Source organism: Malaclemys terrapin, chromosome 1, assembly GCF_027887155.1.
Source record: "Malaclemys terrapin pileata isolate rMalTer1 chromosome 1, rMalTer1.hap1, whole genome shotgun sequence".
Lineage (NCBI taxonomy): Eukaryota > Metazoa > Chordata > Testudines > Emydidae > Malaclemys > Malaclemys terrapin.
The window spans coordinates 38,736,191-38,748,964 of record NC_071505.1 but is presented as its reverse complement, the minus strand read 5'-3'; the positions used below and the strand labels follow the sequence as shown (position 1 = coordinate 38,748,964).

The 12,774-nt window shown below is 41.2% G+C and overlaps 1 protein-coding gene across 2 annotated transcripts in view; it reads left to right on the top strand.

Annotated features, from left to right (window-relative positions):
* Window positions 1-12,774, top strand: part of MAPK12 (mitogen-activated protein kinase 12) — a 77,338-nt gene that overhangs the window by 32,034 nt on the left and 32,530 nt on the right. For both annotated transcript variants that reach the window (XM_054022610.1, XM_054022619.1), the window contains exon 4: window positions 7,547-7,658. In XM_054022610.1, the coding sequence (XP_053878585.1) occupies window positions 7,547-7,658 (112 nt within the window). The remainder of the gene's footprint in view (window positions 1-7,546; window positions 7,659-12,774) is intronic.

The following is a 12,774-nucleotide window of genomic DNA, read 5'->3' as shown; positions in this document are numbered from 1 at the left end:
CTGGAATGGCAAACCGTGGCCAATGGGAGCCGCGATCGGCCCAACCTGCAGACGTGGCAGGTAAACAAACTGTCTCGGCCCGCCAGGGTGCTTACCCTGGCGAGTCGCGTGCCAAAGGTTGCCGATCCCCGGTCTAGTGCCATACTTCCTATCTTTCCTATACAGTGGGATAGTTTGCTCTTCTGCCTTTAATAATGTCTCTGAAAAACTGCCAACTCTTTTGAACTGTTGTTCCCCTTAGACTTGCTTCCCATGGGATCTTACCTACCAACTCCCTGAGTTCTTGAAATCCTTTAGCTTTTTTGTGCTGTTTTCCCTCCTACAATCATGAACTCTACTATTTCATGGCCACTTTTACCTAAGCTGTCTTCCACTTTCAAATTTTCAACCAGTTCCTCCCGTATTTGTCAAAATCAAATCTAAAACAGCCTCTCCCCTAGTAGCTTTCTCCACTTTCTGAACTAAAATATTGTCTCCAATACATTCCAAGAACTTGTTGGATAATCTGTGACCCACCGTATTATTTTCTGAACAGATGTCTACATAGTTGAAGTCCCCCATCACCACCAAGTCCTGTGCTTTGGATGATTTTGTTAGTTGTTTAAAAAAAAGCCTCATCCACCTCTTCTTCCATAAGTCTTTGCAGGATCAGAGCCTTGGTCTGTAGTTGCTTCCTGAACAAGTATGGAAGTGAGGGAGGCGAGAATGCAGGACTTTGCACTGTCTCTTGCCTGCTCTTTACTCCTGAGGGAATTCTGCACCAAAAAAATTAAAAATTCTGCACCAAAAAAATAAAAGTTCTGTGCACAATATTTTAAAATTCTGCTCATTTTATTTGTCAATAAATAAATGTGGAGGCTCCAACATGGCAGTGGGGAGCACAGGCCGCTGACTGCACAGAGGTGGGAGATTACCCTGCTTTCCCCACATCTCCCCAGGACATAGACTTAGCGGTGAGGCTGCACCTGACCCTCACACAGTGAAAGGGCCAGGCCTGCCCCAGAAACGCCCTGGGCCCCTGCCCCTCCACACCAGGCACAGCAGGTGTGGGCATGCAGGCTCAGCCTGGCAGGATCTAAGTGCGGAGGGGCTTAGTGTGGGAGAATCCAGGTGTGGGGTGAGAGGGTTCTGTATCGGGCAGTCTGCGAGTGGGTGGCTCAGTGAGGGTCTGGGTGCGGGGGGAAAATCTGGATGCGCAGGGGCTCCGTAGGAGTGGAGGGGGTTCTGGGTACTGGGGGTTGAGGCTTGGTAGACAGTGTTCTGGGTGCAGGGGTGGGGGTCAGTAGGGGGGTCCAGGGGGCTTGGTGGTGGGGTTCTGGGTGCAGAAAGTGAAGCTTATCGAGGGGGGGATCTGAGTATAGGGGGTCCAGAGGCACAGGGGTTGGGTGAATGGGGGATGGGTCTGACCTGTCCCTGGCTCCTGGAGGGTCTGATCTGGCACCAGCTGGGGTGTCCCCAGACCCCCCCCCCCCCCCCAGTGATTCCTCTCTCCAACAACTGCTCTTGGCACCTGAAATGACAGCCTGCGCTGCTGGGAAGGGGCACGTAACTACTCTTGCTGCTTCCCTTTGCTTCCTTGTCAGAAAGTCATTTTTCTGTGGGGAAGCAAAGAAATGTGTGACGGGTGTGAATTCTGCACACATGCACTGGTGTGGAATTCCCCTAGGAATAGCTCTTGTATCTGCACAGTGGGAACTATAATGTAGTCTGTGGTGTCACTATTTTTGGTGCTGTCAAGTGCTTCTTTATAGCCGCCTATTTGTAGGGATTAGTCTGGAATTCTTAAAGGAATTTAAGGAAGTTAGGTGCCCAGCTCCCCTTGAAATTAATTGGGGGTTTTGCACCTAATGCCATCAGACTTCTTTAAGAACTCCAGTTTTGGAATTAACTATGAGCTTTGTATCCAGTCCAAATAAGCCCAGCATGTTTTTAAAGAAATAGAAAATAAAATGAGAAAACAGTCTGAATTGTATCAATGGAGAATTAATATTAAAATCAACCTTTGTGCGTATTAGTACTCAAATAATAGCTGTTTATAAAATTACTGTCAATAAAACAAAGGTCTCTGCTGCTCAATGAATTTGAACTGTTACATCTAGAGCAGGACTTACCTCCTAATATTCAACTACACTTTTGGAAGTAAAAACATTTAACAGATAACTATGCAACTGAAGTAAAATATTTTCCTCGATTAATTTCCCTTTCTTCCTTGATGAATGTTGTTATTCCAACAAGCTCCTGGGACCTTGGATTTATAACCAGGTGGTGAATTTTAAGAGCATATAGGAATCTCTAGGATAACATAGAGATAGACCACACAGCCTTAGTTGGGCTGGAATTCTGCCAAAGATGGGCTGGACCGAGTGTCTCAGTTTAGCTATGTCTAGATAACCCTGAGTCAGTCTTGTCTTCTCTTGACTGACGCAATCCTGAAACATGCTGCTTGTGCAGGGCCTTGGAAGAATGAAGCCTATTTATTTATGTAGATTTTAGTGATCTTCGTATCCTAGAGGCATGTTTAAAACAATGTTAAATTGAGATTTTGTTCTGGAATCCTACATTGCAGCTAATTCCTTTGTCTCTGAACCTTACTGGCCATAATCTGAGACTCCATTGTAATTTGTTTCCAATAATATCCAGAAATACTGGATATTCAAACTTTCTGTTTTATTGTACCACACCTGTGTGTTTCTCCCAAAAGATTGTTCTTTATCCTGATTCTTAAAAATTCAGAAACATCAAATTGTATGTAGTGTCCCCTGTCCACCTGGTTACCTCCTTTAGTGCCAATCTCCTGATGTGTTTTGATGGACAGGCCTGGGTTCTTCTGGATCCTGCCATACATTCAGCAGGGTGTAACTTCTTTTTCTTCCCATATGAATTTATTTGGTGGTGCCTCCACTCCCTTGCTCCTTCCTGGCAGGGTCACCAGGGCAGCTTGGGAGGAAAACTCTAATCACTGGGTAACCACCACTTACTTGCCAGATAATTGGAGACTTCGATGAAATAACACAAACACATATAATATATTTAAGACAGTACTTATATTAAACAGAAGATAAATATATTAGGGTAAAATACTATTCTCAGGGTCACGAGGGCCCCTGCAATACCCATGAATTTCCCCAGTCATGTGACCTGATATAGCAAATGTAAAATTAGTGTCCTGTTGGCGCGCGTACTTTGTAGGGGCTCTTGATGATGTGTGACCACAATATCATCTGTGCAGCACTTAGCAATGTGGCTGACTCGGTTCAGTACAGCCCAAGAGATTCACAAGTCAGATAATGTGGTAAGTCCCTCTGCAGATCCAATAGGCAGCAGGTAACAAAATTCCAAATCCCTTACCCCCTGGCTTGAAGACACATTTCAGGAAGTGGCAGTGGAACCATTTCAGATTTTGGTCAGGTGGCGCAACTTTTAACTGTGATTCTAGGGGCTTACTTAGGCACTTGAAAACTCTAGTTTTTTGGCAGATAACTTAACAATTAGCTGACAGAAGCATTGTATTTAATTCCTACATGAAAGAAACAAAATTAAAGAAATATTGGACCCACTCAGCGCTAATACTAACGTGTTCTGACATCTTGTGGCAAGTCACTTAAGGGAAACTGGTTAGGTTTAAAATTTGAATGTATGTTCTTACTTTGTTACTAACTCTGTGGAGAGAGAGCTCCCATCAGGATTCCTGGGTTCTGTCTCAGGTCTGGGAGGGGAGTGGGGTCTAGTGGGTTACAGCGGGAGGCACATACATCTGGGATCTATATAAGAACATCAGAATGGCCATACAGGGAAGACCAATGGTCCATCTAGCCCAATATCCTGTCTTCCAACAGTGACCAATATCAGATGCTTCAGAGGGAATGAACAGAAGAACATGGCAATCATCAAAATGATTCATCCCATTGCCCATTCCCAGCTTCTGGCAAAGAGAGGTTAGGGACACGCAGAATATGGTGTTTGATCACTGCGCCGCCCCCCTTCCGAGCTAATAGCCATTGATGGACCTATCCTCCATGAACTTATCTAGTTCATTTTTGAACCCTGTTATAGTCTTGGCCTTCACAACATCCTCTGGCAAGGAGTTCCAAAGGTTGACTATGCATTGTGTGAAGAAATACTTCCTTTTGTTTATTTTAAACCTGCTGCCTATTAATTTCATTGGGTGACCCCTAGTTCTTGTGTTATGAGAAGGAGTAAATAACACTTCCTTATTCACTTTCTCCACAACAGTCATGATTTTATAGACCTCTATTATATTCCGCCCCCTTAGTCATCTCTTTTCCAAGCTGAAAAGTCCCAGTCTTTTTAATCTCTCCTCATATGGAAGGTGTTCCATACCCCTAAGCATTTCTGTTGCCCTTCTCTGTATCTTTTGTTTGAGATGGGGTGACCAAATCTGCATCAGTATGTAATATGTGAGTGTACCATGGATTTATATAGAGGCAATATGATATTTTCTGTCTTATTATCTAATCCTTTCCGAATGAGTTCCAGTATTCTGTTAGTTTTTTTGATTGCCACTGCACATTGAGCAGATGTTTTCAGAGGACTATCCACAAGATCTCTTTCTTGACAGGTAACGGCTAATTTAGCCCCCATCATTTTGTATGTATAGTTGGGACTATATTTTGCCATGTGCATTACTTTGCATTTATCAACACTGAATTTCATCTGTCATTGTGTTGCCAAGTCACCTAGTTTTGTGAGATCCCTTTGTAACTCTTTGCAGTCAGCTTTGGACTTAACTATCTTCAGTAATTTTGTATCCTCTGCAAAATTTGCCACCTCACTGTTTACTCCTTTTTCCAGATCATTTAAGAATATGTTGAACAGCACAGGTCCCAGTACAGATTCCTGGGGGACATCACTATTTACCTCTCTCTATTCTCACCATTTATTCCTACCCTTTGTTTCCTATTTTTTAACTGGAGTGCCTGGCAATGCTTTCAGGATCATCTAATGATCCTTAATTTAATTTAATTACAAGCCTTTTGTTATCTTAATCACCCTGCCTCTGTTTATAAACAAACTCCCTGCTCCAAAGGTGGAAGCTTGGAGCAGCACAGAACTCATCACCTATCACACTCAAGTTGTCTTGCATTTAAGAGCTCCATCTGGGGCTAGGGCATGTGCTGTTAGCAAACCTCAAATATAAAACTTGGGGGGGGGGGAGGGGGGAGAGGAGGAGTTTGAGTCCCCCCCACCCCACCCCCAAAATGGTGCTCCTGGTAAGTGGTCTCCCAAACAATTTCCCTGACTAGTTAACTGGTGACTCACAACTCCGCCACAGATCCTCAGGTTCAGAGATGGCTCTGGACTCCTCAGTCACTGCAGAGGGCTGACAACCACTGTTGGCAGGTGTCCTCTTCATGCAGGAGTCAGGCTGCTTCTGGTGCCAGGATTTTCCCTTACCACAAAGGGTTGTAAGGATCAAGGTGGAGATTACAAAACTATAGTAAAATCTGGATTTTAGTCTCCCACCCCAGTGCTCAGACACACTCACAGCAGGCAGCAGCCCCGGCTAGCAGCCAGAGCAGAGCTGGCCACCTGGTGACTGATCTCACATAGAGATCAAAACTGTACAAACTGGAAGTCACCTTTGGAGAGGAAAAGGCCCAAGTTGAAGGACCTTGCTTTCAGGTCCCCAGAGGCCAGTCCTGCCCTTTCCCTGGCTGGTGCGGCCTCTGGGAGGGGCGGGGCAGGGCTAGGGTGTTCAGGTTTGTGCTATTAGAAAGTTGGCAACCCTACCCCTTTCACATAGCAAACTTATGAGTGCGACCACCCTCATAAATTAAAAACTTTTTTTTATATATTTAATACTATTATAAATGCTTGAGGTGAAACAGAGCTTGGAGATAGAGGCTGACGCGTGCGACCCCTCACATAACATTATGAACCCCTGAGGGGTCATGACCCCCAGTTTGAGAACCCCTGAATCAGTGCTTCTGAATCCCTTCAGCATGTTTGAATATCTCTAATAATAATAATAATTTAGTAATTAATAACAAAAATATAGTTAGTAAATCCTTTAGATTTTTTCGTTAAAACCTATGTTTTTGCTAGAACATTCAGTAAGTTTTTTCTAGCTCACTTCAAATATTCATAGCCTCTCGATAATTGACTTTGATAAGATTGTGGAAAAAATAATATGTCCATCTATGCTTTCATTGTTCAGGAACACCAATATATTTGAGGTTAAAATCTATTGTCTAGGTCATCCACTTTATCAGTGAGAAATGTTTTTTCATGTGCCATAAATATACTGATAGAGAGCAGAGAGGTTTCATTCTCTGCTCCTCCACTTATCTTCTGTTTCTCCACATTGTACTTGAATTAAATTGCTTAAACTTTGCACCAAAGGAAGTCTGAGGGAGTTAGGTGCTTAATCCCATTGAAAGGGATTTGGGAGCCTCATTCCCTTAGGCTCTTTTGAAAATTCCAGCCAAAATTCTTTGGAACTACCTTATTGTTCCCTTTCCTCTGTGATTTACGATTCAATGTCTGTTGCTCTTTCTTTAATTTGAGAATCAAATTTTCTATTTCTCTCTTAATGACATTGATACTGTGTGGCAAACCTCAGTTATTGTAAGACTGAACATAAAATATTGAAACTCCATAGATTTTAAACAAAGAAAAACCCTTTAAGACAAATTGGTGAAATCTTTATAGCTCAGACAATGACCAAATGTATTTCTATACTTCATAATTGGGTCTAGTTTTCATTATATGCAGGTACAGCCTTAAGGTTTGATCCTTAAACTGCTGGCAGTGTATTTGGCTATAGTAGTTGCTATAGGCTGGCCCTCCTGTCAAAGTTGGACATCAGGCTAGATTCTGAATTGTGAGCTTACTGAAGGCCCTCAGAAACATGAGGTCCCAAACTGTCCCATTCTTAAGGCTAGGCCTGAAATATCAACTTGACATACAGCAATAGTTCTCAGCCTTTTCTGTACCTGGACTCCCTTCCCATTTAGAAATATGGGAAGTGCAGGGTGGTCATGACCCCGTGATACTTTTTCATGACCTCCAGGTTGAGAAATCATGTCTCACAGTAATACCCTCTTCTGACTTTGATCAGATCTTGTTCCTGTCACTTTGACTGAGGTATGTAGTTGACCTTGTTATGGATAGTACCCACTGGTTTGCATAACTCATGATAGTTCTTTTTAGGTAAACAATGTGTAAATTACAGAGCTTTTTATCTAGTTATCTTTTAAGCACACAAAGATCTTCCTTGGGCTCTTTTATCTTGTTCAGAATTTGTCATTTCCTGTTAATTGACAACTTCCTATAACCAGTGATTGAGTTACTCAGTACCTGCTTCAAGCAATCATAATTGATAAAAATAAAGCAGGGAAGTCATATTATTTTTAGTAGAAATTATTTGGTTCTAGAGGTATTTAATTAAATGGGAGATCAAATTAACCAGTAGCTTAATTAAATGGTAAGGACTGTAATTTCTAATTCTCATTGAGATATAATGTACGGGTATGTTTCACTTTGACAAACTTGATGGAGTTATTTTGTACTCGATTTTCTTTAGCTACCTAGTCATGCCGTTTATGGGAACAGACTTGAGTAAGATAATGAAGCATGAGAAATTAACTGAAGATCGAATCCAGTTCCTGGTCTATCAAATGTTAAAGGGCCTAAAGGTTTGCCATTTTTATTACTTTCTTACTTTCACATGTTAAATTTTTTCTCAGAAAGTTGATTTAGAGAGCTGCATACATTTTTCAGTATTTGAAAGCTGAGCAAAATTTAATCTCCCTATAGACATTGTGAGCTCTGGAATTCCCCACAATAGATGTGTTTCTTGATGATGAATATTTGCTTATATTTTTTCAAAATCACGTGTGGGGGTTGGAGTGTGAGTCCCTTGTCCTGATGATTTTATAGTTGCAAATATATTTGATCCATGAAGACTCTCTTGTAGACCAGCAACACTTTTATTTTAACAAGCCAGAAAAGTCACTACTGTGATTTTAGTCCATCCTCCTCCAGCAGTTGATTGTGCTGCTTCTTTGGCACACCTAGCCCCTGCTACCTGAGATAATTAGAAACCAGGGGTGAAATCCTCGCCCTGCGGAAGACAATGGCACTGATTTTAACGGGGCCAGGATTTGATCCCAAGCCAAGAATCAAACTTGGATTTCACATATGGCGGTGCAGAGCACCAGGTTACACGGTCAGTTTTAAAAGTTTCCTATTTGCTAATCTGCAGATTTTGTCAAAGTCAGTTTAAAGTGCTGTGGTTAAGAGAACAGTGCTTTTCCCCTGCTGTATCTACTGGAGATGTGACATCAGATGTGATGCCTTTCCAGTTTTTGCTTTCATGTCAGTTCTGTTTATTTTAATTAACTATCTCCGGGGATCTCCTTTCATGCTCATATTACCTATGCTTATTGTAAATTTGTTTTAATTCCTTTTTTGATAAGATGAACAGAGACCTTTAGGCATGGGCATCCCAGAGTAAAGACCTGCCCTTGTGAGGTGCTGAGCTTCCTTGACTCCCACTAGAGTTAATGGGAGTCGAGAGCCCTCAGCCTCTTACAGAATTGGGCCCCAATTCAGCAAGGCACTAAAGCACATACCTCACTTTAAGCACATGACTCATCCTACTGAAGTCAATGGGATTGCTCACAGGCTTAATTACCTTGACTAATCAGGGTTCTAACATTACCTGTGAAATTCTAAAATATACTTCCATCTAGTAACGTTTTATGTAGCCTTTCCCTAGAGATCTGAAGGATCTCTGAAGTCTACTAGCATGAGATGGTGGGGTGGCTTGGTGTAGAGAAAAAACACGCTAACACACACTCTGGATTTTTAGTGACAAATTAGTGTGTAATGTGGCTGAGAGAAGCTAGAACTTCTTCAAAACCTCTCATCCCTCCACCCCCAAAAAGAAGTCAACCGTCTGTACAGAAAAATTGTAAATGATGGGGGAGGAAAGATGCTGGAAAAGTATCCATTGAAACAGCATCACTTTTCAATGATTTTTGGGAACATAGTTTGATACTATCTCAGGGTTTGATATTTTTATTTGATAATGGACATATTCATACATTTTAAGGCTAGAAAGGACCACTGTGATCAACTAGTCTGACCTCCTGCAGAATACAGGCTATAGAATTTCACTGTTTCCTGTATTAAGCCCATATCTTATTGAGCTAAAGCTTTTTTTTAAAAGACATCTAATTTTGATTTAAAGACCTCAAGTGTTGAAGAAATCTCCACATCCCTAGGTAAGTTGTTCCAATGGTTAATTACACTCACTGTTTAAATAAATTCCATCTTGTTTCTAGCCTGAATTTATCTAACATCCGCTTCCAGTCATTGGATCGTGTTTATACCTTTGTCTGATAGATTATAGAGCCTTCTGCTATCAGAAATTTTCTTCTCATATGTACTGTCTTTTAATAATGATGCTGTTTATAAATGACTGTGGATCACCTCAAAAGTATCCAGTCTCATATACTAAACTGCTGTACAATGTGTATGTTTGTCTTTCCCTCATTTCAGCTAAATAAACAGATTTCCATCTTCATTGTTCTTTGTTTTGTTTCATCTGGCTTTCATAAGAACAGCCATACTGGATCAGACCAAAGGTCCATCTAGCCCAGTATCCTGTTTTCCAACAGTGACCAATGCCCAGGTGCCCCAGAGGGAATGAACAAGTGATCCATCCCCTGTCACCCATTCCCAGCTTCTGGCAAACGGAGGCTAGGAACACCATCCTCGCCTATCCTGGCTAGTAGCCAGTGATGGACGTATCCTCCATGAAGATATCTAGTTCTTTTTTGAACCCTGTTATAGTTTTGGCCTTCACAAGAGGTTAGGGACACACAGAATATGGTGTTTGATCACTGTGCTGCCGCGCCCCCCCCCCTCCCCCGAGCTAATAGCCATTGATGGACCTATCCTCCATGAACTTATCTAGTTGTTTTTTGAACCCTGTTATAGTCTTGGCCTTCACAACATCCTCTGGCAAAGAGTTCCACAGTTGTCTGGGCGTTGTGTGAAAAAATACTTCCTTTTGTTTGTTTTAAACCTGCTACCACTTAATTTCATTGGGTGACCCCCTAGTTTTTGTGTTATGAGAAGGAGTAAATAACACTTCCTTATTTACTTTCTCCACACCAGTCATGATTTTATAGACCTCTATCATATCCACCCTTAGTTGTCTCTTTTCCAAGCTGAAATGTCTCAGTCTTATTAATCTCTCCTCATATGGCAGCCGTTCCATACCCTTAATCATTTTTCTTGTCCTTTTCTGAACCTTTTCCAATTCCAATATATCTTTTTTGAAATGGGGTGACCACATCTGCATGCAGTATTCAAGATGTGGGCATACCATGGATTTATATAGAGGCAATATGATATTTTCTGTCTTATTATCACAAAATAGACAATGATCATTAACATTCTATTTTTAAACCATGAATGATTAAAAAAAAAAAACAGAAAAATATTTTTGAACCCCCATGTTTCTGAATGATTCCTATAAATCAAAGATTAGAATCCGTCTCATTCTAGATTAGGAATGGAAATGAAAACGTTGACTCTAATTTTTAAATTACAGTGTGTGTTGTTTTGGTTTTTAAGTATGTTGTTTATCATAAAGGTTTATTTTTTGTTTCCTTCTAGTGAAAGCTGTGCATCCAAAAGGAGAGAGCTTCCTTATAAAAGATGCTGTATTCTGTCCTCATTAACACGCTGTGCTTCAACAACAATTTTAGCATACAGTTGAGATTTGATTGCTGAAAGTGCTTTGACCTAGTTTGGCAGGCTGAAACCTGTCTTTCCTATAGTGACAGCCATTTCTGTAGAATTGAATTCCCTTCACCCTGGGAGACAAACTCTAACAAGGCTATGGAATAGCAGAATTTTTAATTAGATGTATATTTTTGGCGATTCTGTGAATGTTTGGTCTTTAAGGCCTGGGTCCTGCAATTTACGACTCATAAGAAGAGCCTTGCACTCATGCAGCGTTTCACTGAAGTTAATATGGGTGGAGTGGATCCCCCTGTGCTTTGTAAACTGCAGAATCAAGCCCTAAATGAGACAGGCATATCATGCCTGATCAGATTCTAACCAGTTTTTCTTCCTAATTTACGTTGGACCTTTCAAACATTTGAAACCGAAAGAACAGGCAGGACACATTGTGCCTGGATACTCTGGTGATGGGTGCCTAGGAGTGCTGTTTTCCCCTCCTCTCTGACCTCACTCCACTACTTCGTACATTTACCCCTTTGTGTCTGTATTGTTTTCTCCTGTCTCCAGATTTAGTGTATATATTTTTATCTTGTCCCTCATTTATTCATTTGCCCCTGGCTCCAAGTAAAAAGGTTTGTGCTCAAGGGTTTCATGAATGTTAAAAGACCAGCCTGAGTTGACAGTAGTGGGGTAGATGGGATCTTCAGGGGAAAAAAATCAATTATGAATTTCCAACTGTAGGGCTTGATTTACCTTTTTAGGATATCTTCATAAGGAAAAGGGCTAGAAACCTACTGTGGGAAAAAAAATACATAGATTAGCCCTGACATATTTAGGCCCCTACAATCATAGAGCACCCACAAGAGTAGGCTTTGTGAGTCCCAAAGGATGCCTTTGTCCCTGCTAATCAGATGCACTACATTCATAGGAAGCTGGGAAAGCAGGTGTGAAGTGCTGATGTATGAAGCACTCAAAGCAGTACACTGGGTAAAGAGGAAATGGGAGGACGCTCCTTAGGTGACCCGGCATCCCAGGGTTTGGAGAAACTGGGGCATTCCAGTTCCAGCAAATCTTGCAGAGATGCTGAGATAATCCTAGTAAACCAGTATAGCTCGATACCCTAATCTTACTGTATCTTTAAATAGAAATGATTCCCTTGACTATTTGCAAAACTGCTTTCCATCTGGTCATATGGAGAAGTGCATCTCTAATAACCTCAGCATTATCAGCAAAAATGTACGGCTTTATTCATCCATTAATTTTTGATGTTTTAGTCCTTTCATATTGTGAGTCAGACATTCAACAATAATCTTTACTACTTCACCTGTCATTTATGTCACTATACTTTGGATCTTTCTCCCTGTGATAATTCACTCTGAGCAAGCACTGTGTCTAGCTGGAAAAGTCTCCAAGGAACTGATCTAAAAGCAGGAACATTGCAGTGCTGTTTGTCTGAGTGACACTTCCACAGCACCAGCCCTTGTTACGATAGACTCAACTTAGTGCTATTAGTCTCTTGTTTTCATGAATACTAAATTCAGTCATTCCCTTGTTTTCCCCTTAAAAAATATTCACTAGACTTCACTTTGCAAACTCCCTTGCCATCTCTTCCTGTATTGATTGTACTCTAAAATGCTCAAAAGAGTTGGTCCAAAAACCGTTGAAGTCAGTGGGAAGATTCATATTTGGATCAGGCTCCTTACTCTGCCCTTATATTTTATGTGCTGCCAAGAACACTTATTATCAGGTGACGGATGATGAAGAGTTTACCAACAGGGTGCAGTAACTTACTGAACTGAATTTGCATAGAGTACCAAAATTTGCCTTTTAGCTATTCCCAAGGTTCCTGTACTACAAATCAATTTGTTCACCCTAATCAGAGAAACAAGACCAGTTGTTAAGATGAAATCGTGACAATGTTGTGAGGGAAATGACTGATATGGTCTAAATCTCTCTGCTAATAGATACTTTTATGAGAGAATGGGTAAAAATCCATAATAGGAGAGTGCAAAATCCCATTTTAGAGAGAGACGCCGTCAAAATGAAAATATT